Below are 14,838 nucleotides of genomic sequence, written 5' to 3' on the forward strand. Positions count from 1 at the left end.
TAACTCTACCTCTCACTAATATGCCATACACAAACTGTCCATGTGGACCTTGCTGCCATGCACTAAAGTTCTATAATGCCCTTTGGTCTACTCTCATTATAAAGTGTATAGATTAAAGTGCACTAAGGAAATTTTAGTCACGTCAGCAGGGGCCATACAGACAGTTAGTGCATGGCAAAGTAGATTTACACCCCGGCTTGCCACAAACTAACTGTTTGTATAGACAAGCCTTGAGTGTATGTGGTAGGGCAGGTGTGCTCCTACACCTACCCGACCCCAGGCTGCTGAAATTGCCACTGTGGCCTATGGGCAGCCAGCAGAAGACAGAGCAGACTGCCAGCTCTGTGGATAGGGCTGGCACTTGCCAGCTCCAGGACTAAGAAGCCATAATGGTGGCTTAATACCGCCTGTGCCTTCTCCAGACTGGTGCCAAATGTCTTACCAGGCCCAGAGGATCTGGATTTCAGATCTGTTTGCTAGCCTTTCAGCAGAACTTAGTTGAAACTTTCATACATATTATATGAAATTCATATTAAAACCGTTTGGCTATAAATTAGAGAGATGGTTCCTGCCAATCAGAAATGAGGTATTTAAGAAAGAACAGCGGTTAAAGAGAAAAAACTTTATTGTAATGTAATGCAAATACTTCTTGTTAGTAAATGTTAATTTTATTGGTACCTGCCTTTTAGCAGTAACTGAAAACACATTAAAAAGAATTAGGCATTATTAGGAACAAGTGCATAAAAAAGTGCTATTTGGAAGAAAACCAAGACTCCAGTTGAAATTCATAAATATAACAGGTTTTTCTATTCTCTGAAGTAGAACAAACCTATTGATTCATTTTATATGGTAAGACTTTTCTCAAGAATAATGATCAAATATGTTTGCTTTACTTTTTTGCTAAGCAATTGTTTGGGAATTTATTTTTTTTTAGCCTGAGGAAACAACAGCTGGACCTGTAGGAGCACCTCCAACTGTATCAGCTCAATCAGAAGAAATGGATTTCTCAGGACATCATATATTAGATGAAACACCTGAACCACCTACAATCAAAGAACAAGGCACTATATATATTACCCTTTTTTACTTCTACACTCTTCATGGCCGGGCCTATATTTTCTCTGTATAGAAAGCATGTAGCACATTTTGGGTACTACCTGAAATATACATAATCATTTTAAATATCTTAGATATTCTGTATATTATGATGGGCATCTCATCAGTACTGAACGTGATGAGCCTAGTGCAGGGTAAAATACATTTTTCACCAAACAGGTGCACTTTGAATTTTTCAAACCAGTCCATTGTAACAGTGGTTATAGGTAGAGACTACAACCCCTCCTGAGCCCCTTTTTGCTAACCATGGGGCCCACAGATCATTTAACCACACCATGGGCAAAAAAATCCTTAGTTCTTAGATGTACAAAGAGCAGGCATACCCCTCTCAACAAAGATAGGTCCTGATCATAGCTGCATTCAACTAAACTATAGTTTGTTTGAGAGGAAAAACAGATAAAACAAAGAATTAAAATAAATTCTCGGTCTGTATGACTCTCAGTGGACAGTAATGCAAGCCAGCAGACGTGCATACCCACCGGTTCTGGTGTCTTGCAGTAGTGTACCTGGTCAACTGTGCAGTACTATATGTAGGAAGGATTTTTACTTCTCTAACTTCTGCTTAGATCACCTGATACCTGGGCACATGAAGTGTCATTACCCCATCTTAGAATGTATAAATATAAATGCTGTTGGTTCTAAAATTGTCCAGCCCCTTTAAAAAATTTAGCTCCAGTATTTAATTCTATGATCTCTTATGATAGTGAATACTGCATACTTAACCACACTGTTATCCGTCACAGTTATGTCTGAGCACCACACAGACAAATGTATCTTTGCCACACCCTGTGAGGTAGGGGAGTATTATCTCCAGTTTACAGTGGAGAAACAGGCACAGAGAGATTAAGGGCCAGATTCTCAAAGGTCTTTAGGCACCTAAAGATACAGAGAGGTGCCTAGTGGGATTTTCAGAAGTGTGTAGGCACCTAAACTTACGTTGATTTCAGTGGGAGTTAATTGTGTAGGCACTTTTTGAAAATCAAACTTGGTCCCTAATCTGCCTCTTAAGGCAACTAAATTCCTTTAAAAATCTGGCCCGAAGTGACTTGGTCAAGGTCAAACAAGAAGTCTGTGACAGAGCCAAGAATTGAACCCACATCTCTTGAGCTCCAGCCTAGTATCTTAGCAACAGGGTCACTTAACTGTCATTCATTGGATGGTCATGATGATGAAAAGTGAGAAACTGTGAGGGGTAAAAAATCTAAAATGTGAGGCACCATTTTCCCAATGTGTATACTTGATCCTATGTAGTGCAGGTATGGAGCATTTCATGTGTAAGTGCCAGGTACAAAGTGCTAAGCAGGGCACGAAGCAAAGAAGAACCCAGTTCTCCAATAGTGAGAAAACTGCAGCACACAACCACATTACTAGAGCAGGAATCAGCAATAGGAGTAAGGCCAAAGAGGAGACTGCATAACTAATTACCTCACCCTTAGACAGAGGATTACACTTAAGCCAAAGACTCCTGAAACAAACCTTGCAGGGCACACCCTTCATTTTTAAAGCTGTACAGTTGAAAGTTAGGCAGTGGGAAGGCAAAGGGTTGAAGCAAGAAGATCATCCAATGCACTCTCCTTATCTCACCCATTCCTACAGTACATGCCGCCCGGGGGGGGGGGGGCGGGAAGTGGGGCAATTTGCCCCAGGTCCCAGGCCCCGCAGGGGCCCCCACGAGAGTTTTTTGGGGCCCCCCGAGCAGGGTCCTTCACTCGCTCGGGGGGCCCCGGAAAACTCTTGCGGGGCCTGGGCCCCAGGAGCTTCTTCCGCTCCAGGTCTTTGGACACAATTCGGTGGCGGGGGGTCCTTCTGCTCCAGGACCAGCCACCAAAGTGCCCCGAAGACTCGCAGTGGGGGGTCCTTCCACTCCGGGACCTGCCGCCAAAGTGCTGGGTCTTTGGCGGCAATTTGGCAGCGGGGGGCCCCCGTCGCAGGTCTTTGGGGCACTTCGGCAGCGAGTCCCAGAGTGGAAGGACCCCCCGCCACTGAATTACTGCCGAAGCGGGGGTCCCCCGCTGCCAAAGACCCCAGGCCCCCTGAATCCTCTGGGCGGCCCTGGTATATCCCCTCTTTTGTACCTATCTTCTCTCTTTTTGTACTTTCTTAAAAAAATCCCCCTAACTATCTTTCAAAGTTTTTGAAATAACTGTGTTTTTATTTAACTCCATCCTTCTCTATTCCAGAAAGATTTTATTTTTGCCTTGAGTTTTGGGGGTTTCCCTTCTTTCCCACTTTCATCTTCTGTTTGTGTATTTTTGTCAAATACCAATTATTTTCCTTCTTTTGCCTTCCTGTATGTTTGCTCTCTTCCCTGATAAATGTCTTCTAGTGTGTGTTCTCTATTTCATTTTATTTAGGTTCAACCAGTGCGGGAAATGATCAACATGAAAGTGACGCCACTACGGTAGCCCAGGAAATACTAAAACCAGAGGCTGGTCCTAGTGCTATTGTTTTGCAAGGAGTGAGCAGAGAAAAGGTTAGTATAAGTGGCTTCCTATGTAGCTCCTCATAGACTTTAAGGTCAGAAGGAACACAAAGCAGGCCACAGAATCTCACCCACCCACTTCAGTAACAAACCCCTAACCTATGTCTGAGTTATTGAAGTCCTCAAATTGTGGTGTGAAGACCTCAAGCTGCAGAGAATCCTCCAGCAAATGACCCATGCCCCATGCTGCAGAGGAAGGCGAAAAACCTCCAGGGCCTCTGCCAATCTGCCCTAGAGGAAAATTCCTCATTATGGCTCTGATTCAGGAAAGCACTTAAGCATATCATTAAATGCTTTCCTGAAATAGCACCTTTATCCTTTTCAGCTTACTAATAATGTTTATGGTGATCAGTTATTTGTATACTTAAGCAGGTATGGCATCTCATGGCAACATCATATCCAAACCTACTTAAACTGTTGGGCAGTTCAAATCTAGATCCAAACTTTCCAGTTCATACTGTGCCACAGACAGAGCAAACATGTGCTTTTGATGTGGACTACTTTTACTTTATTTAAAGAAGCCACGAAGAAGGAAAAGAACCCCTATAAATCCTCAAAATGAGAGCCTGGAGTTTGTTGTTCATTTTATAACATCCATCTTGAACTAACTTGTAGAGACAGCCTTGCAGACTAGGGGCTACTTTATTCTTAAGTAAAGCCTCTGGTGCATGTTATGTAATTTAAAATCTATTTGGAATGCTACACAATATGCACCAGGGCTCCTTTATCAGCTGGATAGAGCAGTTGAGCCCAAACTCCTTGAATTTTGGAGCAGTTCAGTTCTGAAATTTGTATCTGTGGCTCGTCCCTAGAACTGAGTAAACAATACCGCCCTCCCTCAGTAGTTAAAAGAAAACCTCTTGAAATAGATTACATTTTCAAGAGAGGAGGCAAAAGCACTTGAACAGATTTGAAAGCGAGTTTGATTGTTTGCAGAGTACTCTTGCAAAAATTCTGTGAATTTTTTTTCATTTTTGGTGGTTTTGAAACAAGATAGGCCCAGTTCACTTAGCAGATACCCAAAGTATATCTGAATTGTGCTAGCTACTTAAAGCACAGAATTCCCTTAGACACACATTTATGTCCACACCAACTTCATACTCAAAATTTGAGAGGCTGATCCTACAGTCTTTACCCAGACTTCATTGGGAGCTTTGCCTGAGTAATGGTAGCTGGGTATGGCCCTGGGTACTTTGATAAACAAGCACACAGTGTTAGAACATAAGAAAAGCCATCAGACCCGTGGTCCAACTAGCCCAGTATCCTGTCTTCCAACAGCGGCCAATGCCAAGTAAATCGATCTTGAAAAATAAATAAAAATACTTCAAATCCCAGCCCTGGCTGGAAAAGAGCGCTGGGCTGCTGCCCGCCGGCGAGCCGCCCAGAGCGCTTTAAATCCCAGGCGGGGGGAAATAGAGCGCTCTGGGCCCGCCGCAGGCGGCCCAGAGAGCCCCCCCTTCTCCGCGGCGGCGGATCAGCGCTCAGCTTGGCTGCCGCCCACAGCGGCGAGCCCAGCCAGCCCAGAAATCCCAGCGGCGGGCAGGGCAGGGGGGGCCGTCTGCCTCCAGCGGGTGGGGAGCCCCCCAGGAGCCCCCAGACGGAGCCGCGGGGGGCTCTGCCCGCTTCACTCGCTCTGGGGCCGGAGAAAACTCTTGAGCAGCGCCGGAGAGCTTCTTCTGCTCTGGTCTTCGTCTGCGGGGTCTTCCGCCTTCCGGGGGAAGGGACTGACCCCCACTGTTACCTTACCTCCCGCGGGCAGGGGTCCCTGGGGTGGGGGAGGTCAAGGAACACGGGGGGGGGGGGGCAGGGTTTCGGGGCATGAAAGGGTGCGGCTTATAATCAGGAGCGGCCTATACTCGGAACAATACGGGTACTTCAGACAGAATGAACAGAACAGTGCAGTTATTGAGGGATCCATCCCCTGTCATCCATTCTCAGCTTCTGGCAGCCAGAGGCTAGGGACTCCCAGAGCATGGGGTTGCATACCTGACCATTTTGGCTAATAGCCATTGATGGATCTGTCCTCCATGAATTTATCTAAATCTTTGTTGAACCCAATTATAGTTTTGGCCTTCACAACATCCCCTGGCAATGGGTTTGACTGTATGTTGTGTGCAGAATACTTCCTTTTGTTCGTTTTAAAACCTGCTGCCTATTAATTTCATTGGAACACACCTGCTGCTTGTGTTATGTGAAGGAGTAAATAACACTTCCATATTCACTTCCTCCATGACATTTGTGATTTTTGTAGACCTCTATCATATCTCCCCTTAGTTGTGTCTTTTTCAAATTGAAAAGTCCCAGTCTTTTTAATCTCTCCTTGTGTGGAAGCTGTTTCATTCCCTTAATCATTTTTGTTGCCCTTCTCTGTACAGTAACTCCGCACCTAATGTTGTAGGTATGTTCCTGAAAAATGCGACTTTAAGTGAAACAATGTTAAGTGAATCCAATTTCCCCATAAGAATGAATGTAAATGGTGGGAGGTTCTAGGGATTTTTTTTTTTGCCAGACAAAAGCATTATATACATTTTAAACAAGCAATTTAATATGGGTATAAGTTTTTTAAACAATATTAAAGAAACAATTTAATACTACAATCATCATTGCTGAGTATGAAGCTTGGTTGAAGTGGTGGAGTCAGAGAGTGGAAGAGGGTGGATTGTCCGGCTGCTCCTCTTGCTGAACTTTCTGAACTCAAACAAACATCTAGAGATTGTTGTTTTGCTTTCCTTTTTTTTCCCCCCTTTGGTAAATTTCTTTATAGCAAGTCATTAGATGACCAACTCCCCTAATCACTTTGTAGCTGCATTCCCTGTCAGGATCATCATTACTAAGGATTAGCAAGCCAGCTTCAATCATTTGGAAAGCTTCAGAAAATTTGGCAATCAAATTTTGATGGGTTGGTGGTTCTTCTACTTCTTGGCCCTCTTCTTCCATTGCTCTCATCACCTCCAGTTGCATCAGATCTTCATTGGTGTGATTGCAGAAATTGTGTAACGTTGGCTTCTTCCACTCATCAAAACCTGCTTTCTTGCCAAGCTGAGGATATCTTTCTTCATAGCGGGCACAACATCTTTAAATCCTTTTAAGTCATTGACCCATTCAGGCCACAATTTCCCCCACACACCATTCATGGATGCCTGAGTAACTTCAGCCCAGGACTCGCCAATGTTATTGATGCACTTCAGGATGTTGTAGTCACGCCAAAATTGCTGAATCATAGGTTTGTCTTCCCCGTCAGTGCCTCTGATGAGCTGGTCGAAAGAGTGGCATAAGTAACATGCCTTAAATGCAGTGATGGCTCTTTGGTCCATGGGTTGGAAGAGTGATGTGGCATTAGGTGACAGAAAAACAACTGACATTTTCGCACAGGTTGTCCAGTTGATCGGATGAGCTGGTGCATTATCAATAAGCAATAAAATCTTGAAGTCAAGATTCTCCTTGGCACAGTATTCCTTCCATGCGGGGACAGCATTGAGTGTCAGCCATTCTGAAAAAATAGCTTCAGTTATCCATGCCTTCTTATTGGATCTCCAAATGACCAGAAGGTGTTCCTTTGAAAATTCCTTGAGAGCGCATGGTGTTTCAGATTGGTACACTGTCAGTGGTTTCATCTTCATGTCTCTGGCAGCATTACCACCTAAAAGCAAGGTTGGTCGGCCTTTAGCTACTTTAAATCCGGGCGCTGTCTTCTCCTCTCAGGAAATGTAAGTCCACTCAAGCATCCTCTTCCAGTGCAGGCCCATTTCATCGACATTGAAGACTTGTTTAGGGGGATAGCCACCTTCCTCAATTATTTTCTTGAGAAAGTTGGGGAATTCTTTAGCTGCTGCAGTATCAGCACTAGCCACCTCACTGGACATCTTGATGTTATGCAGGTGGAAGCGCCTCTTGAACCGATCAAACCATCCCTGACTTGCTGTGAAAGTCTCTGTCTGTGATCCTTCACCTTGGTCTCTCTTCAAATTGTCATACAAACTTTTTGCCTTAGCTTGTATCACTAGCAAACTTAGACATATGTTCCGCTGGTTTTGGTCCTCTATCCACCGTGAGAGAAGACGCTCCATGTTTTCCAGCAATCTACTTCTTGATTGATTCTTGTAGTAGCACTAAGTGGTGTTACACACCGAGCATAAGAACGACCATACTTGGTCAGACCAAAGGTCCATCCAGCCCAGTATCCTGTCTGCCGACACTGGCCAATGCCAGGTGCCCCGGAGGGAATGAACCAAACAGGTAATAATCAAGTGATATCTCTCTCCTGCCATCCATCTCCACCCTCTGACAAACAGAGGCTAGGGACACCATTCCTTACCCATCCTGGCTAATAGTCATTAATGGACTTAACCTCCATGAATTTATCCAGTTCTCTTTTTAAACCCCAGTATAGTCCTAGCCTTCACAACCTCCTCAGACAAGGAGTTTCACAGGTTGACTGTGCGCTGTGTGAAGAACGACTTCCTTTTATTTGTTTTAAATCTGCTGCCCATTAATTTCATTTGGTGGCCCCTAGTTCTTATATTATGAGAACAAGTAAATAACCTTTCCTTATTCACTTTCTTCACACCACTCATGATTTATATACCTCTATCATATCCCCCCTTAGTCTCCTCTTTTCCAAGCTGAAAAGTCCTAGCCTCTTTAATCTCTCCTCATATGGGACCTGTTCCAAACCCCTATCAGAGCACTAGCCCTGAACTTGTTGGCATTATTCCGAATTGTTCTCACAGTGGTCAGAGTAAGACACCCAAACTAATGGTTTTCCTGGTTTTCTTGCTGCTAGTGGTACTGCTACTGCTAGGCACTCCACTATCACTTGCTGGACTTTTTTGACTTATGATGCTGGGTGATGCTCCTCCAGACGCGCATGCATGTGCTATTTTTCTCTCCCTTCAGACTGGAGTGGCCGGGGTCATGCAGCATCAATCAACTAGTGCAAGGGAAAGAATTTGGAAAACCCTGTCATTCTCCATGGTAATCTGCTCCCCTACTGGAAGCACTGTGGGTTTAGGCTAGGACTAGTTATGGAGGAGGACCAAAGGCCTCTCTTCCAGGGTGGCCTGGAAAACTGGCCCTGCTGTATCTCCCTTAGTATACATGCACTCAGCACCCGGGCAGCATTGCAGCCAATGTAATGTAATAAGAGGAGGAAAATAACCTTTGCTGCGGGGCTGTGCCCCTCTCTGCTGTGTGCATGCAGAAGCAGAGAGCTGCAGCTGGCATTAAAGTGAATGGCAAAGCTCCTGTGCATTTCACAGACTTTCATGGGAGCAGGGCCAGGTTCTGTGCATCTCTACACTGCTTCTCCCCCTTGCTACAGCAAAGCAGGCGCTGGAACGCTATTCCTGTAACTTCAGGTAGTTGAAGGCTGCTATCAAATCCTCCCTCACTCTTCTCTTCTGCAGACTAAATAACCCCAGTTCTCTCAGCCTCTCCTCATAAATCATGTGCCCCAGCCCTAATAATTTTTGTTCCCCTCTGCTGGACTCTGTCCACATCCTTTCTGTAGTGGGGAGCCCAAAACGGGACACAGTACTCCAGATGTGGCCTCACCAGTGCAGATCCCCGCAGGACACCACTATTTACCTCTTTTCATTCTGGAAACTGACCATTTATTCCTACCCTTTGTTTCCTATCTTTTAACTACAGGTTTCAGAGTAGCAACCATGTTAGTCTGTATCAGCAAAAAGAACAGGAGTACTTGTGGCACCTTAGAGACTAACACATTTATTTGAGCATAAGCTTTCATGGTTTAAAACCCAATTCCATTGGAGGCATGCAGTCGAAAATACAGTAGGAAGATATATATATTGTGACAAAGTTCCTCCTCTGCCTTGGTGGGTCCTGCACTTATTGGTGGATTTGCTCACCTCACAGATTCACCATGTGGGTCAGGAAACAGCCCAGAGACCTTCCCCTCTGGTAGCAGGCCATAGTCCAGGTCACTTCCTCCTGTGTCTGATCAGGAGTTGGGAGGTTTGAGGGGAACCCAGGCCCACCCTCTACTCCAGGTTCCAGCCCAGGGCCCTGTGGACTGCAGCTGTCTATAGTGCCTCCTGGTACAGCTGCGCGACAGCTACAACTCCCTGGGCTTCTTCCCCATGGCCTCCTCCAAACACCTTCTTTATCCTTACCACAGGACCTGTCTCCTGGTGCCTGATAATGCTTGTACTCCTCAGTCTTCCAGCAATATGTCTTCTCACTCTCAGCTCCTCGTCCCTCTCGCTCCCAGCTCCTCGCATGCACACCACAAACTGAAGTGAGGTCCTTTTTAAACTCAGGTGCCCTGATTAGCTAGCCTGTCCTAATTGATTCTAGCAGTTTCTTAATTGGCTCCAGGTGTCTTAATTATCCTGCCTGCCTTAATTGGTTCTAGCAGGTTCCTGATTACTCTAGTGCAGCCCCTGCTCTGGTCACTGAGGGAACAGAAAACTACTCATCCAGTGACCAGTATATTTGTTCTCTACCAGACTCCTGTACCACACTGGTCTGGGTCTGTCACAATATACACAGAGAACATGAAACAATGGGTGTTACCATACACACTATAAGGAGAGTGATCTGTTAAGGTGAGCTATTACCAGCAGGAGAGAAAAATAACTTTTTGTAATGGTAATCAAAATGGCTCATTTCCAACAGTTGACAAGAAGGTGTGAGGAAATGGGGCATTTTGATTACCATTACAAAAAGTTTTTTTTCTCTCCTGCTGGTAATAGCTCACCTTAACAGATCACACACAATCTTCCTACTGTATTTTCCACTGCAAGCATCCGATGAAGTGGGTTTTAGCCCATGAAAGCTTATGCTCAAATAAATTTGTTAGTCTCTAAGGTGCCACAAGTACTCCTGTTCTTTTATCTTTTAACTAGTTACTAATCCATGAGAGGACCTTCCATCTTATTCCATGACTGCTTATTTTGCTTAAGAGCCTTTGGTGAGAGACCTTGTCAAAGGCTTTCTGGAAGTCCAAGTAAATGATATCTACTGGATCAGACTTTGTGCACTTATTTGTTGACACCCTCAAAGAATTCTAATATATCATGAGGCATGATTTTCCCTTACAAAAGCCATGTTGATTCTTCCCTAACAAATTGTGTTCATCTATGTGTCTGCAAATTCTGTTTTTTACTATAGTTTTAAACCAATTGCCTGGTATTGAAGTTAGGCTTACCGGCTTATAATTGCCAAGATCGCCTCAGGAGTTTTTAAAAAATTGGCATCACATTAACTATACTCCAGTCATTTGGTACAGAGGCTGACTTAAACAATAAGTTACATACTGCAGTTAGGAGCTCTGCAATTTCATATCTGAGTTTGTTCAGAACTCTTGGATTAATATCATCTGATCCTGGTAACTTATTACTGTTTAATTTATCAATTTGTTCTGAAACCTCCTCTATTGACACCTCAGTCTGGGACAGTTCCTCAGATTTGTCACCTAAAAAGAATGGGTCAGGTGTGGGAATCTTCCTTACATCCAGGGGCGGCTCCAGGCCCCAGCAAGTTGCCGGTTGCCGGGAGGGCGGCGGGCAGGCTGCCTTTGGCGGCGTGCCTGTGGAGGGTCCGCTGGTCCCGCGGCTCCACCGAAGCCGCAGGACCAGCAGACCCCCCGCAGGTACACCTGTGGGAGGTCCACCGGAGCCACGGGACCGGCGACCGGCAGAGCGCCCCGCGCGGCATGCCGCCATGCTTGGGGCAGTGAAATCTCTAGAGCCGCCCTTGCTTACATCCTCTGCAGTGAAGCCCAATGCAAAGAATTCATTTAACTTCTCTGCAATGGCCTTATTGTCCTTGAGTGTTCCTTTAGCACCTTGTTCGTCCATGATTGTTTGACAAGCTTCTTGCTTTCCATGTACTTACAAATTTTTTTGCTGTTAGTTTTTGAGTCTTTTGCTAGTTGCTCTTCAAATTCTTTTTTGACCTGCCTAATTATACTTTTGCATTTGACTTGCCAATGTTTATTTTCCTTTCTATTTTCCTCGGTAGGATTTGACTCCCGATTTTTAAAGGATGCCTTTTTGCCTCTAACCACTTCATTCACTTTGTTGTTTAGCCATTATGGCACTTTTTTGGTCGTCTTATTATGTTTTTTAATTTGGAGTATACATTTAATTTGAGCCTCTCTTATAGTGTTTATAGTGAGATGCTTTAGATAATTTAATGGCAAATTAGGGACCAGAAATATCTGTAAATTCCTTGAATGCTGCGTCGTTGTAGTTGTGTTGGTCCCAGGATATTATAGAGACAAGGTGGGTGAGGTAATATCTTTTATTGACCCAACAATTTCCCAGCCCTGAAGCAGAGCTCCGTGTAAACTCAAAAGCTTGACTCTCACCAACAGAAGTTGGTCCAATAAAAGATATTACCTCATCCACCTTGTCTCTGTAAATCCCTTGTAAAGCATTGGGAATAATCACACAATTATTGGGAGTAATCACACAATCAATCAGTCATAATGTCTGGCAAAAATAATCCCTTTTGGGGCAGAAACTTTCAGGGCTGGATTGCATCTGACCCTGCATAGGAAGGTAAGGGGGGAAGAGAGTACAAGGATCCTTCCTCTCACCTCGTTGTGGCTCAGGTAAGGCCAGGAACAATGACAGCCCTGGCAATCCCCTGAGCACAAGGGACTGCTCCAGCCTAAAACCGCTACCAATGCTAGCTTCCCCAAAGGGGACAGGGCCCTGGCTACATGTGGCAGAGCTGGTCCCACATGGTGGAGAGAAATGAACATATTACGCCCAGTGCTCACACAAGGCCTTGTGCCTGCTTGATTTGTATGCAATTATGTTGCTCCAAATATCATGGAAAGCTGGAAATCAGATTGGGAGCTCTTAGCCTAAAATGCCATGAATCAGAAGGCTATTTCATCCTCTAGTTGACATGTGTAGCTGGATACCTGCAAGTCCTCCTCTTCGACATACTGCCAAATATTCACATATCATTAGTAGCTTTATTAATCACCAGACCTTTACCCACTAGATTAATATTGTTCCTTTCCTTGAACTTACCTTTGTATCTCCAACTTTAAGTTCTCTGCTTCATTCTTACTTTGCTCTGTCATGATTTGAAATTGCAGTACATCAATGCTGATCTCCGCAGCCAGCAAGACATGCAGAGTGGAAGTTTAATTTTGAAGTTACTTGAAGTTGTGTGTTTCAATTGGACATGTACCATTGCTAAGGCTAAGATTTTGTCATGGTTATTTTTAGTAAAACTCACAGACAGGTCACAGGCAATAAACAAAAGTTCTCCAAAGCCGTGACCTCTCTGTGACCCCCCCCAGCCGCTCGCCCAAGGCGTTCCCCCTCCCCTGTGCGAGGCTGTTGCCTGTCGCTGGAACCTTGCAGGGGCCCCTGTTGCTGCTGTTGCCTGTCACTGGAACCCTGCCAGGGCTCTGCTGGCTGCCAGCTCCAAAGTCCTGCTGTCCCTAGGTCTGAAGCAGAGAATGTCAGGGAGGTCTCTGCAAGTCAGGGATTCCATGACCTCCGTGACATAAACGTAGCCTTAACCATTGGCTTTTATGCTTTTACGTGCTCTTCATGTCAGTCCTAATGCTTGTTGTGACAGATTTATAATGAAAGGTGAAAGAGTAGCTTGATGATAGGCCATGCAAGTTGGGTACATGGATTTGCATAAGGTTTAGAATTTATTTCAGAATTTACAAATATAATTCCTCTAAAACATTCACTTCCTATGACTCAAACAGTATATATAACTTCTAATTCATAGACTTTAGGGCCAGAAGGGATAATTGTGTCTGACCTCTTGCATACCACTAGCCACTCACCCATAATCTCTACAGCAAGTCCATAATGTCTAGTATATCTTTTAAAAACTATATCCTTCCTTGATTTGAAAAAATGTGATGAAGCTTCTTAAGTCTCTCCCTGTAATGCATCTTTTCCAGACTGTAGGTAATTCTTGTAGCCTTTGTTTGCTCTTTCCCATTTTTAAACATCCTTTTTTATGTGTGAACACCAGAACTGGACCCAGGATTCCAGTAATGGTCTCACTAATGCTGCATACAGAGGTAATACCATCTCCCTACTTCTAATTGATATTCCCCTGCTTATAGATCCGAGGACTGTTGTCCTAGGGTCTCACCCCCACTTTGAGCTTGTGAGTTCAAAGATGGGGACCCGCAGGTATTCTCCCCCCACCCTAACCCTTAGGGTAGGTTTCCTTCTCGCTGCCACCACTCGATTGATTCGGTGAATCGAGACACCCCTCTGTTCCCCCCTCCTCCTTCCAGAGACTTTCCTGGGGAAGCACAGATCAAATCACAGAGGGAGAAAGATTCCTTTCACTTCCCTCTCCCTTCCCTGCTTTCTCTGCTTGGAGACAACCCTTGTCTCCACAGAGTGGCGCCTAGCTTCCTTCCCCTGAATCCACAGGTAAGGAACTTAACCAAGTCCTGAACCTAAAAGAGTTTATTAAAAGAATAAAAAAAGAAAAAAATACACAATCTCTATGAATCCAAGATAGACATTCATAGGGTCTAATCTTATTAATCCCTGGAGAAATTTCTCCCTTTTCCTCAGTACAAACAATACAGGCAAAATTACGAATAATCAATACAAACACACAGAATTGCAGACACAGGATTCTTATATGAAATTACCCAGTACTTCTAATACTCACTAGCTTGAATAGAAGAAATTAGTTCAGAAAGATGAGCAGACTTGATTAAGCGTCTGGGCTGGTGTAGTTCCAGACGGCTAAGAACACAGAACAAAGAACACAGAGACCCAAGTTCCCGCTCTCTGGGATTTTCAAATTCTCTTCCCTGATTGGTCCTTTGGTCAGGTGTTTCACCAGGTCTGTGTTAACCCTTTACAGGTAGAACTTAACCCTTAACTAACTACTTATGACACGCCCCCCAAATCACCAACAGTGGGAGCACTGGCGGTGATTTCCTCCTAACCTGTAAAACCAACAGAGTAATAAACACATGCACTATTACATATACTACTAAGCATATAACATGTAAAGAACACTTTTTAGCCACTAGATTCTGGGAAACTGTCACGAGAGAGTGCATCAGCAACTTTGTTGGAAGCTCCTGAAATGTGTTGAATTTCAAAATCAAAGTCTTGGAGAGCTAAACTCCATCTGATAAGTTTTTTGTTGTTTCCCTTCTTAGTATGAAGCCACTTTAGTGCAGCATGATCGGTTTGTAGCTGGAACTGCCGTCCCCAAACGTATGGGCGTAGCTTTTCCAAGGCATACACAATGGC

General features: G+C 44.5%; 1 protein-coding gene across 9 annotated transcripts in view; it reads left to right on the plus strand.

Annotated features, from left to right (window-relative positions):
* Positions 1–14,838, plus strand: part of COL15A1 (collagen type XV alpha 1 chain) — a 276,139-nt gene that overhangs the window by 122,473 nt on the left and 138,828 nt on the right. For all 9 annotated transcript variants that reach the window (XR_005594255.1, XM_039525414.1, XM_039525413.1 and 6 more), the window contains 2 exons: positions 935–1,061; positions 3,471–3,589. Coding sequence is in view for 8 of the 9 variants with exons in the window: in XM_039525414.1 (XP_039381348.1) it covers positions 935–1,061; positions 3,471–3,589 (246 nt within the window). In the remaining variant the exon portion in view is untranslated. The remainder of the gene's footprint in view (positions 1–934; positions 1,062–3,470; positions 3,590–14,838) is intronic.

The sequence above is a fragment of the Mauremys reevesii genome, linkage group 2, assembly GCF_016161935.1.
Source record: "Mauremys reevesii isolate NIE-2019 linkage group 2, ASM1616193v1, whole genome shotgun sequence".
Taxonomy (NCBI): domain Eukaryota; kingdom Metazoa; phylum Chordata; order Testudines; family Geoemydidae; genus Mauremys; species Mauremys reevesii.